Here is a 25,499-nt window from a genome sequence, read left to right as displayed (position 1 = left end):
ATGAATATAATGAGCATAATTTTATAATATAATGAGATACCAGGCAATGATAAATTAAGGAGGCAATTTTCTGCAAGTAATACAAATACAGATACTATATTTTAAAAATGTCATTGTTTACATATATCTCCTGATTATGGATTATTTAAATGATCTGTAAACTAACAAAAAAATAAAGATTTACAGCATTATAAGATACCAAATTTGGAAGTAAAATAAAGAGCACATATGTTAAAACATACTCAGGTAATAAAAATATTTTTTTATTTAGTAAGATGGAACTTTTCCCTCTACATATTATTCCAGAGTGGCCCAACTGCTTATCAAAATATAAAATAACGCATTTTTAGAACTGTAGAAACTGGTGGAAGAAATAGAAAGGAACATTTACTATTTTGATTATTTGTAAGCATTACTCAGTTGTACCTAATGTATGCATGACAGTTGCTGAAGGCAGTGCATAAAGTGAATTGAAAAAACACCTCCCTACTTCAGGTTCAGCAAGGGCTGAACTTGGCTTCCAAGTTTGTTAAAGGAAAATTGACAAAGAAAAAGAAAGCTGGGGGGGGGAACCACCTAGTTTTCTATTTTTAAAATGTCATTGGATTTCATCAGGTATCTTCTCTCATCCATCATCTATTCCAAATTACTTGGGAATTACAGGTTCTTGTGTCACACACATTCACACCCAAATCTTATTATATATGGTACAACCGTGACAAAAATCTTCAACTCGCGTTCAGTACAATAAAAAGAATTGTGAGGTAAGAAATCTTTGTATCATTGAATCATAAAATCATATAAATAAAAATGCATGTGATATGTATGAATTAGGAAGTTATATAGTGTGTATAATTAGTACTTGATTGTGCTGCCTGAAGTAGATTTGTAAAAAACAATGTTTTTGTAATTTCTGAAAAGACATATTGGGAATCAAATTCTCATTCAGGAACCATCCCCCCTATATATCATTTAATATAATATATGATATTTCTATGAGGAAAAAAAATTTGAGTCTTGTCATTTTCCGTTATAGTACCTTTTTTAGAAGCATAATCAGGTATTACTAAATATCATTTCTACCTCCATCTCTTCAGTTGTATTTAGTAATTATTTAGTCTCACACTAAAATTCTGTTTTACTTAAGATAACTTTATTGGAAACCATGGTTTTGTTGAATTAAAGAAACCAATGAAGATCTAAACCAGTGGTTCTCAGCTGGATGTGTTTTGGGAAGAGCAATTTTTCCTTCCAGGGGATGTTTGGCAACCTTTGGAGACACTTGATTGCCATGATTGGGGCAGAACGCTACTGGCACCTAATGGGTAGAGGCTAGTGATTCTGCTAACATCCTGCAACACACAGGACAGCCTACCAAATAAAGATTTATTCAGCTCACTAGTGCTGAGATTGAGAAACCCTGCTATAAAGTGATTTTAGAAAATATTTACATGTTTTAATTAGAGTTGCTTGTATTCTAATTCGGCGATAAAGTGAATAGGAACACTACTGTATTTACCTGTCAAAATTAGTCACATAAAATATGAAAGTAATTTCTGAGAATAAATTTCTCACTTCTACCTACCCCTTCCTAAATATTTCATTTGTGCAAATGAATCTGTAAAATGCCTATAAAACTGGGTTTCACTCCACACTCTTCATGGCTGTATTCTATCTTGTAAGCTCTGAAACAGTGGTAATCGTGGATTAAAACTTCTATGACAGCTGATACCTACAGCAGGCACCTTTTAAGGATGACGATGCTATTAAAGTATCAGTGCAATAAATGATCATTAACCATGTGAAATTATAGGATGTAAAAATAAACTCTTTCTATTCTCATTCCCTTTTCTATACTATTCGCTGTTCTTCTGTTTGAAATGTTTTGGCAGAATCTGAATTTTAAGCTACCCCAGCTCAAATGTCTGTATATCAGCAATGCAAAAAGAATGATTGTACTGGACTTGATAGTCCTTAAAAATTAGTCTATATGGAGAACATAGTTCTCATCAAATACGACCAAAATTATTGCATTATAATAATTTCAATTAGAAATAAAAATTATTTGCCTAACTTCAGAATTTTACCACAGTCACTTTTGGTGCCTCTTTAAATTGTTTTCTGTGTACAAAATGCATGATGACAACTAACTTGTACAGTCACAGGCTTGAGATTATATAAGTCAGAATTATTTGGTTGAGAGATTGTTTTTATGCTGTGCTCACCCCATTGTATTTTCACTAAGTTCTCCTATGTAGCCTTTCTAGTGCTATTCTTCTTTATATTTTTAATACCTTTTATTTAAAAATGCTTGCATAATTACATGCTGCTTTTTGAGTATAACACATTTTTGTATTTTTGTAAACGAGGGCATTTTGATAGCAACATATAATAATAATAATTCACAATAATACCTAAAATTTACAGAGCACATTTAATACATAAGGTTTCTGGCCCAGTTTGAGTGTCTGTATGGCATATGCATGTGCACATAGAAATAATATAGGAAGCGGACTTGGCCCAGTGGTTAGGGCGTCTGCCTACCACATGGGAGGTCCGCGGTTCAAACCCCGGGCCTCCTTGACCCGTGTGGAGCTGGCCCATGCACACACTGGTGCACACAGGCATACTTCTTTTATATTCTACCCCTAGCCTATTCAAGGAAGGCTATGATAGGCATTCTGTATTGACAATAGCGCCCAATAATCTCTAGGCTGCAAAATCACGAATAATTTAACCAGTTTATATTACAAGGAGAAAATCACAGGGGCATTCCAGTAAGCTAAATTCAATTCAGACTTGGCAAGTCAAAGATTAAAAGCTTTCTTCTATAAAAGGTGTAAACAGAATCATTTGTGTTGACAGGTACTTTGGGTCTTGCTGGCACTTCATCTCAAAGATTTAGAAATTGGAACGCTAATTCATCACCAAATCACAGTGGCCTTTGTAGCCACTTTATGCTCAGGGGTTTAAAGATTTTAGCTCTTCCACAGGCCCAAGACTTTCAATCAGATGAACCTGGGACTCAGTATACTCCTACCATAGGAGGAAAGCTGATGATTTTAACAAACTTGAAAACTGATTAAAAACTAATATGATTGTGGCGCCTAATTTCACTCATTCTGCCCTAGGTGTGTGGACTAGTGCTTATGTCTGTAACTGTTGGCCTTTGACCTGCTGCCCTCATTCTTGTTACTATATCTTAATTCTTCCATGCTTTTGCTCTTCAGAGTCCTGTCTATATTGTCCTTGCTGATTTTTAATTTTGAGCTGTCATTAAAAGAAAGATGTTATTAATAGCAGAAAATGTGAGAGTGGGGAAGGGCAGGGTATATGGGAATCCCCTATATTTTCAATGTAACATTTCTTTAATCTAAAACTTCTTTTAAAATTTTCTATAGGAAAGAGAAAAGAAAAGTGATCAGTGAGAAAGAGCAGAGCATTACATTTTTGGAGAATTTTCTTATTTCCCTGTGCTTGGCAAATCATTCACCTCCTTGGTATCTAAACTCTGTAAATTGTTTTCACCTTGACTGACCACGGAAAGGCCATCAGTTTTCAAAGGAAGGTGTGCTTGTATGATGATAGGAGACAAATAGAAATGCATTTCTGGACATAATTTAAGGTACAGATCCAGGACATCCTAGAGTTTTTTATACAGTACGGACCTTGCTAAAAACTGTTGAAGAATAAGATATTAAATCACAAAATGGATTCCTTGGCTTGGTAGACGTGCATCTGTGTGTGGTGCCTGAACAGATCTTAAAAAACATGTAGAAATTCCACATTTAGGAGTTAAATTTTCGTAGCTTGGTGGTTGAGCACCTGCTTCCCATGCACGAGGTCCTGAATTCAATCCCCAATACCTCCTTACAAAAAAAAAAAAAAAAAACAATTATCATAGACGTAAATGCTGTATTGTGAAATGAAGCAATTTCTTAACTTTCATTTGCATGTCTGAAACCACATTTCTAAGCACCCACAACTTTTATTTTAACAAGACTGAAGAGATTATTTCTTCATTTATAGTCATAATGCTTTTCTATGGTCTGAAGTAAAAAGGGATTAAAGATACTATTTGGGGGACAGGAAACAATTAAAAAATTATTGAGGTAATTAATTTTTAATTATGACACTGACCGTCATACAATAAGCAATATTAGGAAACCTTTCTCAACTGGCAAGTGAAATTGCATTCTCATGGCTTGTACTTTCTATGCTGTATTTTTACAATGTTAAAAATGCTGAAAATTCTAACTGTTGTGATTCATATGTACATGAAAGTTGGTTTTTGTTTGTTTGCAATGTTTTTGTTTACTGGGGCTAAATTGCTTAGAGGGAAAGTAGCCTCCAAAATTGAAAGAATTTTAAAATAGAAATTTTTAGTAGCTTTTTTACTTGAGTAATAATTTTTTCTCTATATGAAATATTTTATACATCGTGATCCATGGATATAATGTTGGTATCCATCCTGCTCTGTTTGTTCAGAAAGTCATAAAATGGTTTTATTTGTAGTTTGCAGATTGTCCTAGTTTTGCACGTTATCACCACCTGGTGGACAATGTATCATTTAAAAAATTGTTTTTCCTACTGTTAAAACAGTCCCTTTACACTGTATCCAAGTATGACATATTTTAAGAGATACATCATCTTTTTAGTATTAAATGTATAAGATCTTTATAGACAAAATATGGTATAAAAATATCTAAAATGTTTCCTAAATACTCTTGCCAGTTGAAATACCTGTTTTTTAAAAAAATGTTATGAAACATACAGATTTGAATATTATGTTATGTATGAATGGAAGACTTTTTCCCATAATTAAATTATTTATATTTTACATTTTTTTAGATGAAAAAATTACACAAGACCAGCCTAGTTTTCTATACCATGGTAACAAATTGTGATTTATTAGATTGTCTCTCAGAAATGAGGGATAATAACTTTGTAAACAATACTGTAACAGAATTTTCATACCAGAAATTCTTATCATGATATTTTATACTATATTAAATTTAAAACTGGTATTTGAATTCATACTACTATAAAATAAGTCATTTTCATATTCATTTCTTCCCCTTATAAACAAAATTCAGTGACAGTCTTATGTATATTAATTTTTGGTTTTTAATAGGATTTGGGATTTTCCAGAAGATAAAATTGACAATATTTTCGAATGAAAACACAAAAATATTTAAAGTTAGGTCCAAGAATTTTAGACTTGTTAATCTTTTTATGGTCCCACATTTCTATGAAATAAAACAAAAGAGACAACCCACCTGCAGATTCAATGTGTTACTTTCTATTCCTTGGTAAAATTAAGGTCTATACATTTGAATTGTATAACATTCAAAGGCTTAGTTGCTGTTAATTTTTAAGTAGTCTTGAACTTATACGTAATTTAAAATAAAGAGCATTATAATAGAGAAACTTCATTAAGACATACATCTTGAACTAAACTTACTTACTTTGTTGCTTCAAGAAAATACTTAAAATCATCTTTCTCTTTTTTTTCCCCTCTTCTCTAAAGGCCTTGGATGGTACACTGTAAATTCAGCTTATGGAGATACCATTATCATGCCTTGCCGACTCGATATACCTCAGAACCTCATGTTTGGCAAATGGAAATATGTAAGTGTGACCTGCCTTGAATGTAGTTAATTGTCTCCAGTTTTTTAAAATTAAATCACTTGTGAGTTTCATATTAACGTAATGGCAATTTTCAACCGCAGGTACAAAAATGTAGAAAGGTAGAATTAATCTGTTAAATATGCCAAAGAATAATTTCCAAGTCTAAAATAGCAAATGCTGTTTTAAAATAAAGCCAATATACATGTAATTCTTAGCTTGCATTAGTGGGAAACACTTATCATTAAGTGTGAGAGGCAGAGAATACTCAAAGTTCTAGACTAAAAGCAGTAGGGTACAGGACTAAGCTTAGTGAAGAATGGCAATCTTTCTCCACATACTCAAGTTCTGCTTGATGTGGCTATTACAAAACCAAGATATACCAGGGCACCCAGCTACTCATTGAGAATTAGTCATCTTTTGTTATCTAGCTCATGATCAGTAATTCTGAACTATTGCTGGCTTCCTTACAGAAGTAGAAGTTTGAAACTAAGATCTAGGAGAGCTAGGTCAATTATCACCCCCAAAATTCGAAGTATTGGAAACTACCATATAACTCATCTCTTGAACCAACTTTGCTCCAAAAATTAATGGGATAAAACTTATGTGATCATGGAAAATTCTAACTATAATCCAGGGAGTAATTTTCACCTAAATTAAATTAGCACAATGGTAACAGAAACCAAACGATTATGTCAATTTTCAAACTGTTAGTCAAGCAAGAAACCTTCAGCCTATAAACTGTTGAGATACATCTGAGATGCCATGTGCTTTAAAAACAGTCTTGATTTGCAGAAATAATGCTCAATTGAATAGAACTCCTGTACGACACGTGAGAATTTCGGAAAAAGTAAAAGGAAGCAAACATTGAGAAATGTTGAGCTAGTTTCTCCCCTACCACACTGTAAGCTCCTTGTGAATGGAAATCACAGCCCTTTTGTGCACTCTTTCCAATCCCACCTTTGCTGCCTCTTTGCCAGCATTTCCCACAGTACCTGGAGAAGAGGTATCCAAAGGCTATCTAGAACTGTATACTGTAATCTTAATGAAGCCAGGCTGCTGAGTTCAAATATCAACCTACTAGCTGGAAACTTGGGCAAGTTACTTAACCAAGCTCTGTCTCCATGATCTAAGCTATAAATGGGCTTAATTGGATAACTCTAATTTACAAGATCGTTACCAGTATTAAAAATAAATGCATGGAAAGCCCAAAGTTAGTGCCTGGCATATAGTTAAGGGGTCAAATTAATAAATATTATTTATTGCATAAGTGAATGAATACTAAAACTTAAGGTAATATTTCCTTAATGAAGGGATGATTTACAGAAAAAATTTGCATTATAAGTCTATAATAAAATTAAAAGATTTAATGGGAATATTATTGATGTACTTAGATAGTAAATGGACTAAAACTTTCAGACTTCTCAAGTTTGACTTAATAGTCAGTATTTTTTTAAAACCTAAGTTCCCATAGCATCTTAAGATTTGCGATGCACTTTAACATGTTTTATCATGTTTCCTCAAAGGCCTTGTGGACTAGAAGAGGGATTGGCCCCTATTTCGGGTTAAATTGCTTATTATGTAAAGAATTTTTGTGGGAACAGAAAAAGAAATACACTATATGCCTTAGTGTTCTTGTCATAATTTTATCTACCAGGTTATACTTTATAAGATTTTATATGTAAGCTTTTTTTTGGTCAAGTTTTATAACACAGATAGAAAAACCAATGATTTTAGTGATAAATCTGATTCTATTGCTTAGTGGATATGATGTTTTACGAGGGCAAATATTGTTCTTCCATGAAGACTCATTAAACTATGTGATGCCTAGAGGTCAGCTATATCAGTTTGGTGGAAAAGTGTGGACATTTAAAGTATGTGGATCAAAATACAGAATATGCCAAAGATATTTGCCCAGGATTTCTGAATCATTGTTTGCAGCCCAATACATGCTTGCTGTAGTGGTAATCTGATTATCACTTTATACATTTGTTTTTAGCTTTTTTCCCTTTTTCTCTTTTATACTCAATATAAGGCAAACCCAATGTCAGTTTCAAAACAATCACTAATTCCTTCCTCTAGATACAAGATATAAGCTCAAGTTCCAAGGTTCTGTTCTTCCATTTTCATGTAAACCAACACTTATAAAAGAATTTACAGCTTTTCCTCTTAGGAAGAATAATTTCCAATAACCAAACATTTATGTGAGGCTCGTATCCAAAATTTTTTTTTTTTTAATTTTTTTATTTTTTATTGACTTTGTAATAATATTACATTAAAAATATATATGTGAGGTCCCATTCAACCCCACCCCCCCACCCCCCCTCTCCCCCCCCCAACAACACTCGTTCCCATCATCATGACATATCCATTGGATTTGGTAAGTACATCTTTGGGCACCTCTGCACCTCATATACATTGGTTCACATCATGGCCCATACTCTCCTCTATTCCATCAAGTAGGCCCTGTGAGGATTTACAATGTCCGGTGTCGTATCCAAAATTATTATTCTTGAACAATAAGTATAAGGCCAAGGAAATCTTGTTATCTGTATATAATCCTGAAACATCTGAATATACTCTTTTTTAAAATGTGTTGTTATTTTTAATTTTTAGGAAAAGCCCGATGGCTCCCCTGTATTTATTGCCTTCAGGTCCTCTACAAAGAAAAGTGTGCAGTATGATGAAGTACCAGAATACAAAGACAGATTGAGCCTCTCAGAAAACTACACTTTGTCTATCAACAATGCAAGGATCAGCGATGAAAAGAGATTTGTATGCATGCTAGTAACTGAGAACAACGTATTTGAGGCATCTACAGTAGTCAAGGTGTTCAGTAAGTAGTTGCAGTACACCTGCTAAGTGGGATTGATGGCCGGGACTAGAAGAGTTCTTTAGAAAGAACTCTTTTTAGTGTCTCCACAGCAGGCATCTATATAAGAAAACTTCTAGAGATCTTCAGTCTGCTTGTGCATACTGTCAGCAAGGAAAGCAAAAAGGTTGAAATACAAAATAGGAGATCTGCAGTGAGGAACTAAACACAGTCTCTTGTTTTGTTGGGTAAAATTTCCTATGATAAGAAGACTACTAAGTGATAATTGGCTCGTGATGTTTACACAGATATGCACAAATAAATGTTCTGCGATGTTTACATAGATAAATGGCATAGAAATACAATTATACATACCTACATATTAGGTTAAGCCATATGAAATTGCCATTCTTGATATTTTTAAAAAATCGCATATAGGCAAATCCAAACTATCTTATCAGTTAGAGATGTAAACTTTCAGTTTTAATAAATAAGTAGACACATGCATATCCTGACATTTAATACTTACTAAATTTAGTTCTTTAGAGTGTTCAGTTGGTTTGGAAAATTTCCCTAAAATAGCGAAGTTCACTACACTTTGAAGGATGAGAATATGGGATATACCCAGGGGAAAAAGTAGAGTAAGGTTGAGGGAGGAAAGAATTGTAGAAAAGTTGGAGTAAGTACTGTAGTCAACATGGAAAAGTTACTTACCTAATGATAATATGTAGTTGATGTTGCTGTGCAAATAATTATGCAAATGAATCATTTGAGATGTTCTAATTAAAGCATTTTATCTTTTAAAATTCAAATAAAAAGTCCCACCTCAGTTACACCATACAATTTTAGAAATTATAGGAGGAAAAATTGATCTCATAAGTTTCAGAGTGCCAGTCTTTTTTAATTAGGGAAGAAGCTTTCACTTTGTAACTTTTTTCACTCTGCTTTATGATAACTTGGCAGCACCTAGAAATTATTAAAATAAATAGGGAAGAAAGAAACCCAGAGGGCCTTCCAAATTCAGCAGGTAACCATGGATTATTCCAGTTTCTCTTATAAAAAAAAGCCTATGCAACTAAGTAGGACTTTTCCTTAAGTATTTATATGGACTTCAAAGCACCTATGGACTCATGATGCAAGTTCAAAGAGAGCTTATACTATCAAAAGAAACCTTTGTTCTCCAGAGGAATCTTGTAAAAGCATATTACATGTTGCAGTTGATTTTCGATTTGGAAAGCCCTGTCTAGAAACCATCCATGCTTCCCTATCATTTTATGAATCAAATAAAGTCCCTTTCCATTAAACACCTCCCAGATATCTGCATCTTGTATTTGCCAATATACAGTCCAAGTATTTTTTTCTTTCTTTTATTTCACCTAGAGGTTTTAAAGGAAGAAGAATGGTGCACCACTCAGGACACTCTAAAGAGAGCAACCAAAAAATCTTGATCATAGGTCATGATGTCATAAACATAGCCTAAAATCAAGAATGTACCACAATAGATTCAGAGACTTCGGGACATTCTCCAATGGTTATTAATTTGTCCAATGTGTATTAATTTGTCAATGACAGGTTTCTTTTTTATGGTTAAAATTACAGAATGTCAAGATTATATGCAGGGAAGTTGAAAAATATCCAGGTTCTTCCATTTAGAAGAATCATTTGCAATGCTTTACTGAATATCCCTTTTTTACACCCCTACCTCCCCCAAATTGCCATACCTCAATCAGAAAAAAAAATTTCAGTTGGTCTAATTCAGTAAACTGAAAATTTGCAAATTGTTCTGTAGTACAGAGGATTTCTATGATTGTGAAAAGAAGCTCACACCCTGCACATCACCCGCACCCCCTACCCTCTTCTCTTTTGAATATTGTTGAAAACAAAGTGATTCTCAGAAACAGAATTTGCATTCCAGGCTCTGGGCCAAGAGAATTCAAATAGGCAAGTTACATACTCTTGAAAATGGTGTTTTATACTAGAAATTGTGAGACCCTCCAAGAGTAATAAAATGAACAGCATAGCTCATGATAAAGACAGTATTTGCAAGAGTATATCGGGGCTCTGCTTTTTAAGAAAGTAATGAATTTACTTTGGGTAACTTTCTGTGAAGCAAACAGCGACTGTAACAAGGAGGCTTTTATTCTCTGCATGTATATATTGCAGTCACTTAAGAGTTACTGGTCTCCTCAATCAGCCCTCTGTTTCCCTGTTGAATCACCTAGCAACATGCACTGTGTACCACAAAACTGAGTATGGTTAATGTGAGCCAATCACAGACCAGCCTGCTGCACAGCACCATCCTCTTGGGCAAAATCAAACTGTTTTTATTCAAACTGAAGGCATCAATGAACTGAATGACTCTGTTGCCTGTGATATATGTCTGTTTGTTTAGTTTTAGGCTTTACCTCATAAGCAAGAAATCATGCTCATAAACCAGTCCAGAATCAAATATGTGACACACTTTGTCATCACTAATGCAGGTTTTTGTGTTTTTTTTTTGTTTTTTTTTTTCATGTGTTGGAATTGAACAATATCAAATTCATTCAGTACACATTTGAGGTTAAAAAAAGCCAGTCAGAAGTGAGAGTAGACTTTACAAGTTCTTAAAGATTCATTCTGGTGACTGTGCAAAGGCTCTGGGGTCACATGGGTGCCCTGGACAGCCAAAAGACTGTCTGCTGATATGGAAAAATCACTGAACTGGTCTTCAGGATACCTAGCATTTTTAAACCTGTTGCTTATTTCTGAGTTGGACAACTCACTTCCCAATCTGGGGCTAAGTTTCCCTCATGAGTAAGCTGAGGGCTTTGGACTAGATGGGGATTTTTCTCCTGTGTTAGCAGAATGAAGAAGGCTGAGGAGGTAAGGCTCTGCTTCTACAGCTAGCTTTCTCTGTATCCAATATGTTGAAAGTATCATTTTTTATTCACCATGATACTTTGGTCAGGAATAAAATGGACGGCTACAGCTCTGGAGCATTTGAAAGCCATAGCCAGGCTAATCATGAGTAGTACTCACTATTAACTAACAAAGTATTCACTAGCTAACTAATAGCCTGGGTGATAAAGCAAAAAGATGTATCTATTTTACTATATTTCTTCCTATAACCACTCCCCATTCCTTTACCACAATTTCTTTCTTCTTTGGCATAAAAGTCTCCAGTATTATATCTCCAGATAATATAAAACAAAAAGAAGAGTGAAAAGTAAGGCTGCTATCTTATGAAATGTTTCATGTTATACTAAATGTTAAATTTAACTTAGCTTTAATTATATGTGATAAGATCTCAGAGGATACTACTGAAAGCCTACATTCTATTTGGTTAAAAAAAAGTCATTTAAGTCTTAGCATTATATGCCATTACTATAGCTATTGACAGAGACACACCATGTTCTGCTAAGGAATGACGTCCAGTGTCGCCACCCAATCCCACCCTTTCAACACACAAAAACACACACACATGTGCACCACAAACACTGTAAAGTACTTTCACACAGTGAACATTACAAGATATTTTAGTCCTCCTATTCAATAATTTTAAACTACTGTAGTGTACTACAGAATGGCTATGTGATACTAGAGCTCCTAGCTCCTTCAATTAAGACAACCAAGTCAGCAAAGAAAAAGATAATTAACTAAGGCATAGTTTACCATTTAATAAATGTTCAGTTGAAGTGATTTTAAATAAATTTAGTCATTAGCAGAAGCAAAATTTGGCTTAAATTTGTGCCCTTAACTAAATTACTTTAATAATGCAAGCACATTTGTGGCATTATTTTTTCTTTCGATTCTATACTTTGGTGATGAATTCTTGGATCATATTAAGACATAATTCACATAAAGTTCTTTTTTTTTTCTTACAACACTTTGGAATCAATATGCAATTTTGCTAAAATAGTACGTGTCCTCTTTTATGGTCCTCCAACTAATACCCATCGATTGTTACAACCTAATATAAGAGAAAATTACATACAAAATATGTAGTTAATATGGAGGGTTTGAAACAAAGGTATAAGGAGAAAATAACTCAAGGAAATATAATAGGTTTTACCATTATTCCCAAAACTGTATTATTCCCACCATACTCTCTGTGACTCTTCCAAATAGAAAGGTGAATAACAGTGCAGGGAGGACTAAATTTTAAGCATCCTTTTGTCAGGTTTCCCTAGGTTTCCTACAGTTTCATTGTATTGAAATAAGAAAGAATTTTAGAAAATATTTTTGGAAATACATGGCCTTGTATAAAAGAATAAGGATTTTAACACATTATGTGTACATTGATAAAGCATTCTATGTAAGAGGAAGTGAGGAGTGCTTGTTTTGATATTTGACTTTGGTGGACTAGAAAACAGTGCAACTTGACAAAACTCTCTACTATCTGTTTGTATTTATAATCTAGATTTTTTCTAAAGGATTTTCAAATCTCTCAATATATTCTAGGCGTAGATACTCCTTAAAGAGAAGTGAAAAATCATTTATTCTTACTTTCTTATTAATTTTGACTTGATGGACTGCATACCTTTCTTGAGATCTCAGAGGTGTCACTAAATAACTGATTTTAGTCCACAGAGAATTTTGGCTTACTCTCTTAAGCTCCAAGAATTTCATTCTACTTAAATATTTTGAATTCTGGCCTCTCTCAAATGTGTTATATACTTGCCTTTTTAAAAAATATGTTTTTTGTTTATTTTTAAAAGATACATAGATCACACGAAATGTTACATTAAAAAATAGGGGAGGTTCCCATATAACCCACTCCCCACACCCCCTACTTTTCCCACATCAACAACTTCTTTCATTAGTGTGGTGCATTCACTGTATTTGATGAGTACATTTTGGAGCACTGCTACACAGCATGGATTGTAGTTTACATCGTAGGTTACACTCTCTCCCAGTCCAGTCAGTGGGTTATAGCAGGATATATAACGTCCTGCTTCTGTCCCTGCAATATCACTCAGGACAACTCCGTGTCTTTTTAAACATGGATTCTGAATGGAATTTGATATATTCTCTATAAGTCAGAATTGTAATTATGAACATTAATAACTTTACATTGGCATAGTGATGACATCAAGGCTTACTGATATGTGGAAAGGTTTAATCCCCACACTGTATATTATTCAGAAACTGTTACCTGTTTTGAGTTTTTGGTAGTATTGTATATTTTTTCTGTTACCTTCTTAACAAGTAAATAGTCAGATGCCACTTCTTGTTTGTGTTAACATAATTGTTTCTGTTTTTCCTACTTTATTCTATCAATTTTCCCATTTTTCTTATGTTTTGTTTCTAATCTGTATTTGAGAGCTGGAAAATCACCCTTGTGAAAATTATATTAATAGAATTGTATTTCTAGAATTAATAGTAAATAGGCCTCCTATAATTAAAGTGCATGAGTTCAATACTTAGGCAGATTCATTATTATTCATTATTCTAATTTCTAAAGGAGAAATTAACTCTAGATATTAACCTGAAGAAGGTTACATGTTTTTGGTATACAGCCTTGATGATATCCATTTTACTGCTCTAAATACTTTCTTTTTCCTAGGTATCTATTCTGGTCTGGGTAGGTATTATTTGTAATAACTGAAATTCAAATTGAACAGTAGTTATAAAAAATCCAATTTAGTTTAGGGGGTAAACAAAATTGGAGATGGAAAACAATAAGCCTCTGAAAGAAAGAATTTCTGAGTTGTTCTTGTTTTGATGAAAATAATTCTATTCCATTAGACTTACAAAATAAATGACAATGAGGCACTATATATTTTCTATACACTAATTGTTGGAGCTAATTAAAAGATACAAAGTATATCAGTGAAGAAATTAGCAACTAAGATTAAAATAGCTTAAAATTAGTTTAAATCATAAAATTACTGCTGCAATTATTAATTAGTTCTTCTCTAAAGCCTTTATTAAAATTTATGCTTATATAACTTCATTTATTTAAAATGTTTCTGTACATCAACTCAGATTTCAAATTTGAAAGATCTCCCCACATTTGTAAGTTTCCTAATGTAACTCGACTTTAAAGAAAAGGTTTGAGATACATAGGAGACATGGGCTTCTACATTCCCTGACTAGGATTTTATTTCCCATGTTGTTAGAGCAGTAATTACTACACTTCACTTTGCTCAAGAATCCCTGGGAGAATTGGTTAAAAATGTGAATTTCTGCAGTTACTCAAAGATTCTGATTCAGTAGGACAGGTGGGACTCAGAAATCTACATTTTCAGCAAACATCCTGGTGATTCTCATTCATATGGGTTAAAGCCTTCACCTAATGAGTTGGTAGTTTTTGATAAGTAGAAAGTGCACACGCTAATCAACTGGGGACAATAGTTTCTTATTTGGTACATTACTTCTGTTTCACTGTCAAACCTATTTTGACTGCTTATAAAGTAATGAGAAAACACTAAAGATATTTTATTCAAAGGAGTTCTAAACACTTAAAATAATATTTAAGATAAGAAAACAAATATTTGAGGGGGAATCTATTCTATATTTTGTTGCTTGTTTTTCTGCTTTGACCAATGAATTCTTTTGCAATAAATGAAATCACAAATGCCCTTTTTTTCTTCCATGTGTACCTATAATCTTTCTCTACTTAACTTTAGAGCAACCAACTAAACCAGAAATTGTAAGCAAAGCATTGTTTCTGGAAACAGAAAAGCTACAAAAGGTAAGAACTTGTTGTTGATTAATTGCCTTTACTTAACCTAGTGTTAAGTGCCTTCTCTTGGCCATGGATTCCAGGGCAAATAAGAAAGACTTTGCTCTTCAGGAACTGACAGGGATGTAGGTGCCAGTAACAAAGTATGCCCAAGGTACAGTGGGGAATGGAGGAAGGTGTGTCATTTGTGAAAGGAAGAGAGGGAAATGTGAGCAAAAAAAGTTAGTCTTTTTTGTTTAAATGAATTGAATATTAAAGGAGTCATGGAAATGAGTAGAGTTTCTCCAGGTCAAGGTAGGAAAAAGCTTTTCAACAGCGCGGAGTAATATGATATGAAAGAGAATACCCTGAGGGAAACCTGAAGTTATTTTCAAAGCTGGAGTTCCATACGTGGGCACATCAATTCACAATCTCCTTTTCACTAACAAAATGCCTAAATTTTCCTTTGTGGAGGAAATAAAGGAAGTCTAGAGGTCTTTGAATCAAATTAAATCTTATTATATAATATTATTTGATAAACACCAGATATTGAAGTTAAAATACTTTGAAGACATGTGAAATGTAATGGGGATTATTGATCATGGTAAGTATATGTAGTATGAAATATCTACAGCATGAAACTGGAGAGGCAGCTCCATTTTAACACATTTAATGATTCTCACATCTGCAAATCTGTGAACTATGGTAATAATTAATATAGTTATATTATTTAATTAATGTTAAAAATGAATAATGTCTAAATCAATTTAGAAGTTTTTTTTTTACATTTTTTTTGTAATAATAAACTATTTTTAGAGAAGTTTAGATTTACAGAAATGTTACCCTGAAACAAATGTGACTATTAATAGCATCAGGGTCTATTGCACATTTAAAATTGGGCAACACTATATATATTTAATATAAGACGTTGTTTCTACACAAAAGAACATTTATTCTGTCCTTAGTGCTTGGAAAACAAAAGGGTCAAGAAGGTTTTGTAATAACTGCAGCCCTGATAAGTCTGGGGCTCTCAAATTGACAACTGCTGATCGAACCAAGGTGGTACCATTTCTTCTTTATTTTGCAGTTGGGTGACTGCATTTCAAAAGACAGTTATCCTGATGGCAACATCACGTGGTACAGAAATGGAAAAGTGCTTCAACCTCTTGAAGAAGGTGGGTTTGATGTGGGCAATGAATTCAGGTGACCTGCTTTGCCTTTCTCTTGTCTAGGCTTCCCTCAGAATCCTCTGCATCTAAATGTGGTACTCTCCATTGATCTATGATTCTATGCTTTGTTGCTTGAATTATCTAAATGATTTTTTTAAAACCACCATTTTAGCTCTTATGAAGAAGAATTAACAGCAGAGAAAATTATTTCTGTATATGGCATGTTCTAGAAGTTAATTAAAGTGCATGGGAGACAGGATTCCAGGATTCTATTTCTGTCTATGCCTCTGATTCATGGTTTTGGAAAGACATCCCACCTCACTGCCTGTCAATTTCTTCTCCTGTTAAATACAGTGAGAAGGACAAAATCACTTCTCAAAGGTGCTGTGACATTTAATTAAGGATGGTGATTTTCCAGTGAAAGATCCTATCATTAGCTCTCTTTATTTTCTTCAGTGGTGGACATAAATTTTAAAAAGCAAATGGATCCAGTCACTCAGCTCTATACCATGACTTCATCCCTGGAGTACAAGGCGACCAAAGCTGATATACAAATGCCATTCACCTGCTCTGTGACGTATTATGGACCATCTGGCCAGAAAATGGTTTATTCTGAACAAGCAGTCTTTGATATTTACTGTAAGTTGCTCAATATATAAGTATACAATTTTAATTTATTTGGAATAATGACGAAATGCTATTAATCCTTTGAGTCCCAATGAAAAAGGTTTTTAGGATTCTGCCTCCAACCATGGCACCCAAATGGCCTCTTCTTCCTTGGAAAATCTACAGCACAAACACGCTATCTTTTGCTATTTAGTATGTAATTTATGAGTATCTCTACTGTATTTTCCTGGACTATAAGTATCTTAAAGGCAAGGTTTGTTCCTTGGTCTGATTCTTTCTGGTAGTCCTCAGTACTTGCACATGGTGGTAAATATTGTAGGAGTTCAAAATGCTTTCTGTTCATTTTCTGAATGAATGACAGGTGAATATAGGTTTATGGCTCAATGGCCTTTCAGGTGATTTCCATTTTAATAAAGATATTTATATTATTAATGAATTTAATTATAAAACTTAATTGGATGTTGTAGTCCGATATGTTTTGGTTTACTTTAATCACTTTGTTATAGATTTAGAACACAGAATATTAAACTACAGAGGAAACCTCATGATCATCCGTTATAACTCCATTCATTATTTTACTGAGGCAGAAACTGAGGCCAAGAAGCCTGCCTTAAATTAGTGGTAGAGACTTGATTAGATCTTTTTTTTCTAGCACTATGCTTGTTCCTGTAAGACAGGTGCCATGATAATTAATGATTAGAAGCAAAGGTGCTGGCATTGCAGTCCCAATGATGTGTTTATAGAAAAATAGCTTGACCACTTTAGGTCTCAGTTTTGTTATATTTAACTGGGAAAATATATAATATTAACTCACAGTGTTATTATGGGGATTATGTGAAATCATAACTCTAAAATGGCACACTGCAGGGAAGAATCCTGAAAGCTTAGGTGCTCCACTCTAGGACATTATTCTTAAATTGTACTGTACATCAGAGTCATCTGAAAAACTTGTTAAAATACGGAGTGCTCAACCCTGCCCAGAGTTTCTGATTTAGAAGGTGAATTTTGGAGGGGCCCAGAAATTTCCATTTATAACAGATTCCCTTGTGATGTTGCTGATGATGATCAAGGATCATAGTTTGAGAGCCACTGATCAAAGAAGACTTCAGAGAATGGAAGGGAAAGGAAGGAAGAGTACATTTAAGAAAAAGAAATTTGGGAAGCAGATGTGGCTCAAGTGATAAGGCCTCTGCTTAACATAGGGGAGTACCTGAGTTCAATCCTTGGGCCTCCTGGTGAAAAAGAAGAGAAACCATGACTGCATGGCGAGCCAGTGCCTACGTGGCAAGCTGAGTGCCCATGCAGTGAGCCAGGTGCCCATGCGGTGAGCCAAGTGCCCATGTGGTGAGTCGAGTGCCCACATGAGTGCCTGCATGGCGAGCCAGTGCCCACATGACAAGCCAAGTGCCCACATGGTGAGCAGAGTGCCTGCATGAGTGCCTGTGTGGTTAGCCAAGTGCCCACGTGAGTGCCCACATGGTGAGCCAGTGCACATGCAGTGAGCCAAATGCCTGCATGAGTGCTCACGAGGTGAGCTGAGTCCCTGTGTGGTAAGCCAAGTACCCATATGGTGAGCCAGTGCCTGTGCAAGTGAGACACGCAGCAAGATAATGATGGAACAAAAGAGAGAGGAAGAGGAGAGTCAAGGTGAAGTGCAGCGGAGACCAGGAACTGAGGTGACCCAGTTGACAGGGAACCTCTCTCCACATCAGGGGTCCCTAGAATTGAATCCCAGTGAATCCTAGAGGAGAAAGATGAGAAGAGAAGACAAAAGGAGAAGTAGAGACAGAAGAACACACAACAAATGGACACAGACAGCAAAATACAGCAGGGTGGGTGAGGGGGAGGAGAAGAATAAAAGAAAAACAAAAAGAAATTTGAGGAATTCATCTTGAGAAGCCTTGAAACAGATATATTAGTCCATTTCTTCTTCTTTTTTTCTTTATTTTCTTTTAAATGTTAATTCAAAAAATATGAGGTCCCCATATACCCCTCACCCCACCCACGCCACCCCTCCCACATCAACAAACTCTTCCATCATTGTGGCACATCCACTGCACCCGGTGAATACATTCCAAACCATATCTCTTCTTCCCTCTCCCGACCATCAGCAGCCACGGTGACCACCCTCTCCACATCACTACTACAGTTTCTTCCCTTACTAATCATAATAGTTACCCAGCAGAACACTAGTAAGTCCATTCTAATCCATACTCTATTCCTCCATCTTGTGACCCCTGGGATGGCTATGTCCAGTAGAGGGGGTTTAGATTCCACATGGATGATGGATGCAATTCTCCTGCTTGCAGCTGTAGGCACTCTTGGCTCCCTGGTGTGGTGGTTGACCCCCTTCACCTCCCTGTCAACTGGCCAGGGTAAGTCCAAGAAATCAGAGGGTAGGAGCTACAAGTCTGCTGAGGCCCAGGTCCTGGCCGGCACATGGACCGTTCAGAGATTCAGGTCCCATTTCTTCTTTACCCTATCCAATCAGTCAACCTTTTGAATCTTTGTGTATACCTGATTTCTGCCTCTGACACTGTCTGAGTTTATGCCACCATTCATCATTGCTTGTATTTTTGCAGTGATTTCCAAAATGGTGTTTCTCCTATTTTGCCATTCCTTTCTACTCAACCCAAACAAACTCCTCATGCTGCTGCCAGAAATACCTTTCTGAAATGAAAATCTGATTGGAGATATCAGATCAATCATCACATTCCCTATTTCAGTATGTCCTGATATCTTTTTATATCTAGCCCTGCATTTTATCTCGACCTTTATCACTTCTTCATTATATTCACTCTACTCCTATGTTCTAATACCTATAGTCCTCCTATAAAATGCTACCTATATGCCTTCCATATACTGTCAGATACAACCTTGATCATTTAGCAAACATCTATTTATCCTTCAAAACCCAAGTCTAGGGTTAGTTCCTCCTTTAAAAGCTTCCCAGTCTCGGGCTTCTGGGACCTATCAGTAATCCCTTGCTTATACCATATGTTGTTTTTATGTTGTCATAGCCTTAAATAGTTAAATTTGGTATCTGCCATTATAAACAGACTGAAAATCTGTTAAGGGCAGAGAATATGCAGTTTTTAACTTTATAATTCCAGCACTTAGTGTTGCACAAAACAGAGGCTCAATATATGTTGGCGAACCACGTAAATAAATGACTGGACAGGTAGACAGATGGATAGATGAGAGGAAGAAAAATTGAGCAGACTCTTTTGGTCATCATGCAAGGATTTAAATGTAGTAGCACAATATTAGCTTTTCACAGGGTAGGTACAAGTCAAATTTTTATTTCAATCTTTACATATTGGGAATGTGTGAAGTATCTTGAATATTAGTATAATATATAAAGACTTTTCCAGGAGACTGATTCAGGGGAAATGTATATGAAGTAGTGGAAAGGGAGGATGTTCATGGTGAGGGAGCAAACGAATTAAATGGCAATGGCTTAGGTGTAGGTTAATTAGGGCCTGGTCTTGGGAAGTGTTAGTGGGAATAACAGAGGAGAATCAGATGTAAAAAAATAAAAATTATGAAATTTGAATCATTAAGACTTGGTGATTGGGAAACGGATGTGGTTCAAGTGATTGGGCTCCCGTCTATCATATGGGGAGGTCCTGAGTTCAGTTCCCGGGCTTCCTGGTGAAGGTAAGCGTGCATGAGCCGTAGAGAGCTGGCCCGTGCCACAGTGAGCTAGCCTGCTCTGTGAGCTGATGCAACAAGATGACACAACAACAATGACAAAAAACACAGAAGAAAGATAATGAGAGACTCAACAAACCAGGGAGCTGAGGTGGCTCAAGTGACTGAATGCCTCTTTCCCATGTCAGAAGGTCCCCAGATTGGTTCCCAGTGCCTTCTAAAGAGAAGACGAGAAGACAAGCAGACAGAAGAATGCAAAACGAATGGACAGAGTGCAGGCAGCAAGGGGGGGGGGGGTGGGGAGGTGTGGGGATAAATAAAATAAAAATAAATAAGTACATCTTTAAAAAAAAGACTTGGTGGTTGAGTGGGTAAGAGAGAGCAAAGGAGAAAATCAGAGTAACCAGCAGAATGATGATTTACTAATAAGCAGAGTAAAATTCAAATTCAGGGGCAAGGAGAGAGCAAGAAAGCATTAAATTTATTTAAGTATTTTAGGAGATATCTCGAAATCTGTTACTGTTAAAAGTCAAGTGTGTTGTATTAACCCTCTGATCACAGTTTAGTTCTTTCATTCTCAAAAAAAAAAAAAGAGTTTATAGAAAAAAGATCACACAAAAAAAGGAGTTTTGAAGTAGAGGGGGACGTCAAGCTGATTGCTCCTCCTAAGTATTCTGGTGTCAGCCCTGAGAGATGTGCAACAGTGAAGTGGTACACGCTGCGCCTGAGCTCCTAGAGAGGGAAGGGACATGCACACGAGTCAGGGAGGTCAGTGGTGGACCAAACAAACTTCCTTTACTTTCCAACTTTGCTGGGGATTGCCAACCGAGGTACTGCTACAGGCAAATCAAGAAAAAGAAACAAGTATATTAAACCAACCATTATCTAGTCTCAGAACATTCTGGACAAATATTTAGAGAGGCCCAAGCTAGAAAAAAGGTAAAGAAGTAATCTGTTTCAACCCCTCTAAATATGTTTTTTTCTTTCCTGCACTTTAAACTTATAAAGTAAATAAATGTCTTTAAGTGATAGGAAAAAAAAGCCTTCAAATCTACCACTTGCTTGTCTCACTTTATTAGCAAATAGCAAAATAGGTCTTCATGGGTAGATTATGTTTCATATTTCCAATTTAAAAATAGACACATGCCACAGTAGTTTATGTTTCATATTTCCAGTTTAAAAATGGACACATGCCTCAGTAGTTATTAAGTCTTGTGGGAAAAAAAGTTTTCTAATGTAAACATTTGCATTAAATGATTTAAAAATTCATTGTTAAAATTATTATTGAGCTATTTAACAATTGGTTACTTGGAGAGTGGGTAATTTATAACTGTCACCATCACCACCTCCTCCTTCCTGTTTGCTAGATATGGTCCACTATATTCAGCCTTTAATTTCTTCAGCACTGTACTATTGAGCAGCAGCCTGTACTAAAGAATATCTGTTAGCCCTATTTTCTCCATAAAAATGATCAAAATAGAATAAAAGTTGCACTTTGGCTCCAATGGACAGGACAGAATTACAGCACATTTACAGCCTTGTTGATTGTGTTAAGGGTTTCCTGCAGTTCATAGGATTCATCTCTTGGAAAGCAGAACTACTCTCCATCATGCCAAAAGAGCTTACTGGTGTTATTTAGCTCAGGTCTCTTTTTATTTAATATAAGGAATTATTATGTAATATGAGTGCAGCGGTGCCTAATAGCTTTAGCTACTTTGCTAGCTGATTCAGTCTTTCCCAACTCTAAGATTCATATAATATAGTTAAATTTCCTTATACTGATACCATACAGTGAGACTGTTCCTACTGGTCTTTTACGCATAAAATAATTATGGTCATTCCTACCTCAGTTAAAGACATTTTGCTAAGAAAAATTTGATTTTTATATAACAGGGCCTTTGTAGTTTGTTCTAAGATTAGTACTTGGTATAGCAAATAGCTATTAACTTTAATCTATCTATAAAAAAAGATACATTTAAGTAATTGCCATTACTAGCTTCTTAAGAAAACTGTGCTTAATTTTGTCATTTTTGTTGTATGTATAGAGTAATGTTATACTTGATGAAAACAGTTAACTTGTGTCTGTGATTTTTGCAGATCCTACAGAACAGGTGACAATACAAGTTCTGCCACCAAAAAATTCCATCAAAGAAGGAGATAACATCACTCTTAAATGCATGGGAAATGGTAACCCACCTCCTGAGGAGTTTTTGTTTTACTTACCAGTAAGTACTTGAACTAATCTACTGTGTTGAATTAGAATACTATTTTATATACTGTTTTGTCCTGTTGTTTGGCATCTGGCTGACATTAAGAATCTTATGTTCTTGTGTAGCTTAAGTGAGGAAGGATATTATTCTTGGGAAAAAGGAACATTTATAGAATGTTCACTTAAAAGCTTTTTCTGTACCTGTCAGTGTTCTTGTCTCTTTTCAATGTTAAGAGGGTTCAGGGACAAAAAGGGGGGAAAAAAGGAAACTATAATTACAAAACCTCAAGATTTAATTATTCAAATTAGATATAAGAATATGCTTTTCAGAAGCAGGTTAACTAGAGAATGACAAACAATGACAGGAGAATGGTCTGATATGAATTCTAAATCCCACAGTGCCATCCTGAACACACCTCTGATCCTCTAAAGTAGGGACAGTTCTGTTGCACATTATTTTTAGCTTTTTAGACTAAAACTGCATGCCATTTCTTATCAAAGGATATAACCTTGAAATTCCAGCTCAACTTTTATCTTTATTATAGCTGAAAGAAATGATGTCTATAGTGGATAATTTGGAAAATTCCTCTAGGATGTCATAAGTGGTATGAAGCTGAACTATAAATAGTTCTATACAGGGTACTTGTTTGTCTCCCACAGAACTGCCTTCACTGGTTTGTGTTTGACATCACCTTACATTGAGGAAAGCCATACACAAACCAAACTGCATCTTCTGCAGAGATGTGTTTACAAATGTCATTCACTGCACTACTCAGAAGATTAGTATAAGTATTTTCTCTTAGACCTAAATGATGATAAAAAGTGTTGTTTCTCCCAATAAATTGGTTTGCTGTTTTTGTCTCAAGTGCAAATGAAAATTTGAAACTAATTATATTTCCACTTTGGCTATCAGAGCCAGATTTGTGTCATGTTTTAGCAGCAACACCTGTCGATTATTTTTTCTTGATAACATACACTCTCAGGTAATTTATGTTTTACTGGTCTTAATTTTTTTCTTTTCTCTATTTCTCTCTCTTTCTCTCTCCTCTCTTTCTCTCTCCTTTTCTTTCTCCTTCCTTCCTTTATTTCTTTCTTTTTCCTTTCTCCCTTCTTCCTTTCCTTCTCTCCTTCCTTCCTTCCCTCCTTCCTGATGTTTGACATATTTACTTTTCAGGTGCTTCAAATCTTTTTGTGGAATTAGGCAAGGCATAAATATAAAACTAAAATATTTGATTCTTTAAAAAATCTGCTTTAAAATTCAAACACAAGCCACACTGTCAATAAAACAGTTATCTCCAATACAATATAAATTAGTTCTTCAATTTACTTAGAACCAAGATATGAATTATTTCTTTAGGAATCAAATGTTGGTAATACAATATGTATGCTTGTTTTTCCAAGAAACATATTCCTTTTTTTCCTCTGAGAAAATGTCATCCTCATCAAGAAACATGACTGCTCTCATTGTAGCTACCAAGTATAATCATCTAACATTTGCCTCTATCATAAGGGACAGCCAGAAGGAATAAGAAGCTCAAATACTTACACATTGACAGATGTGAGGCGCAATGCAACAGGAGAGTACAGATGCTCCCTGAAAGATGAAAAAAATATGGTTGCCTCGACAGTCATCACAGTTCACTGTAAGTCACCATCTTATTTATTACCAGTTTCACTTCAGAGATTCCTAATATTCTAACTTGACTATCTTTTCAAGTAAACTGTAGCTGTATCTTTCTTAACTTGGTTTCAACACACTCACTGAAGAGCATCAGAGTCAACTCAAATTTGGTCCAGGTTTGCACTGCAATATTTAAATCTTACATGGATTTTGATAATTGCAACTTCTGGCAGTGGTAAACCTCCATCCTCTTTCTAAATATCTTCAACTTGTATCAGTAAACAAAATTTATATGGATCTTAAAGAAAGAACACATTTTATATTTTAATGAAGTATTTAGTTATCGAACTTTCCAAGATTTACATTAACTTAGAAGTGTGGATTAAGTATCTTTTCTAATTTAGAATAATATTAACTCCCAAACCTAAACAACACAAAATTACTGTTGACTCAGCCTTTAGAAAATGAAGTAGAGACCATTGAAAGCCATTCATTGGCTAAATGGACTCTATATAGAATAAGAAAATTTCTGGAAACAGAATCTTTTCAAAATCACCTTCAACACCCTCTTTATTAATTGTTAACCTGTTTTTAAACTCCAGACACTAAAAAAAAAAAAAGTTATATAACCCAGTGCTATAGAAACTGAGATATACAGATATATATGCTAAACAGACACTTTACTTGAGTTCTTTATTTTGTAATTCATGATGATCCAATTATTGATGTACCTGAAGAAGGCCATCATGGAAATGGGAAACTTATTTGCAATGCTCCATGGTAATACTAAGAATTCATACATTGCACTAGGCAAGTGTCCCTCTTGCTTGGAAGTATAGGCTAACTTTTCTAGTATGACTTTGGCGCCCCACAGTACTATATACAAGGTCTTCTCAATATATGACCTAACTGCAATCTCATGAGTATGTTGTTTGTTTCAAAATTGAAAAGACACTTTAGAAATTGTTTTTGGGAAATGATTCTAAGTGTTTCTATAATGCTTGGAAAAGATGTAGAATAGGAGCTGAAACTTTAAGGAACATACAAGGAGGTTCTTTGGGAATTAGAGGAAACAGATGGTTATTTTTTGTGTGTCTGATATTGGGAAAACACCCTGGGGAGCCCTGTAAAAA

General features: G+C 34.9%; 1 protein-coding gene across 2 annotated transcripts in view; it reads left to right on the top strand.

Annotated features, from left to right (window-relative positions):
• Positions 1–25,499, top strand: part of ALCAM (activated leukocyte cell adhesion molecule) — a 191,830-nt gene that overhangs the window by 136,629 nt on the left and 29,702 nt on the right. For both annotated transcript variants that reach the window (XM_004460199.4, XM_004460200.3), the window contains exons 2-8: positions 5,531–5,631; positions 8,245–8,464; positions 15,052–15,116; positions 16,174–16,261; positions 16,712–16,894; positions 22,634–22,761; positions 24,256–24,388. In XM_004460199.4, the coding sequence (XP_004460256.1) occupies positions 5,531–5,631; positions 8,245–8,464; positions 15,052–15,116; positions 16,174–16,261; positions 16,712–16,894; positions 22,634–22,761; positions 24,256–24,388 (918 nt within the window). The remainder of the gene's footprint in view (positions 1–5,530; positions 5,632–8,244; positions 8,465–15,051; positions 15,117–16,173; positions 16,262–16,711; positions 16,895–22,633; positions 22,762–24,255; positions 24,389–25,499) is intronic.

The sequence above is a fragment of the Dasypus novemcinctus genome, chromosome 4, assembly GCF_030445035.2.
Source record: "Dasypus novemcinctus isolate mDasNov1 chromosome 4, mDasNov1.1.hap2, whole genome shotgun sequence".
NCBI lineage: Eukaryota > Metazoa > Chordata > Mammalia > Cingulata > Dasypodidae > Dasypus > Dasypus novemcinctus.
This window is presented reverse-complemented; position numbering and strand designations above follow the sequence as displayed.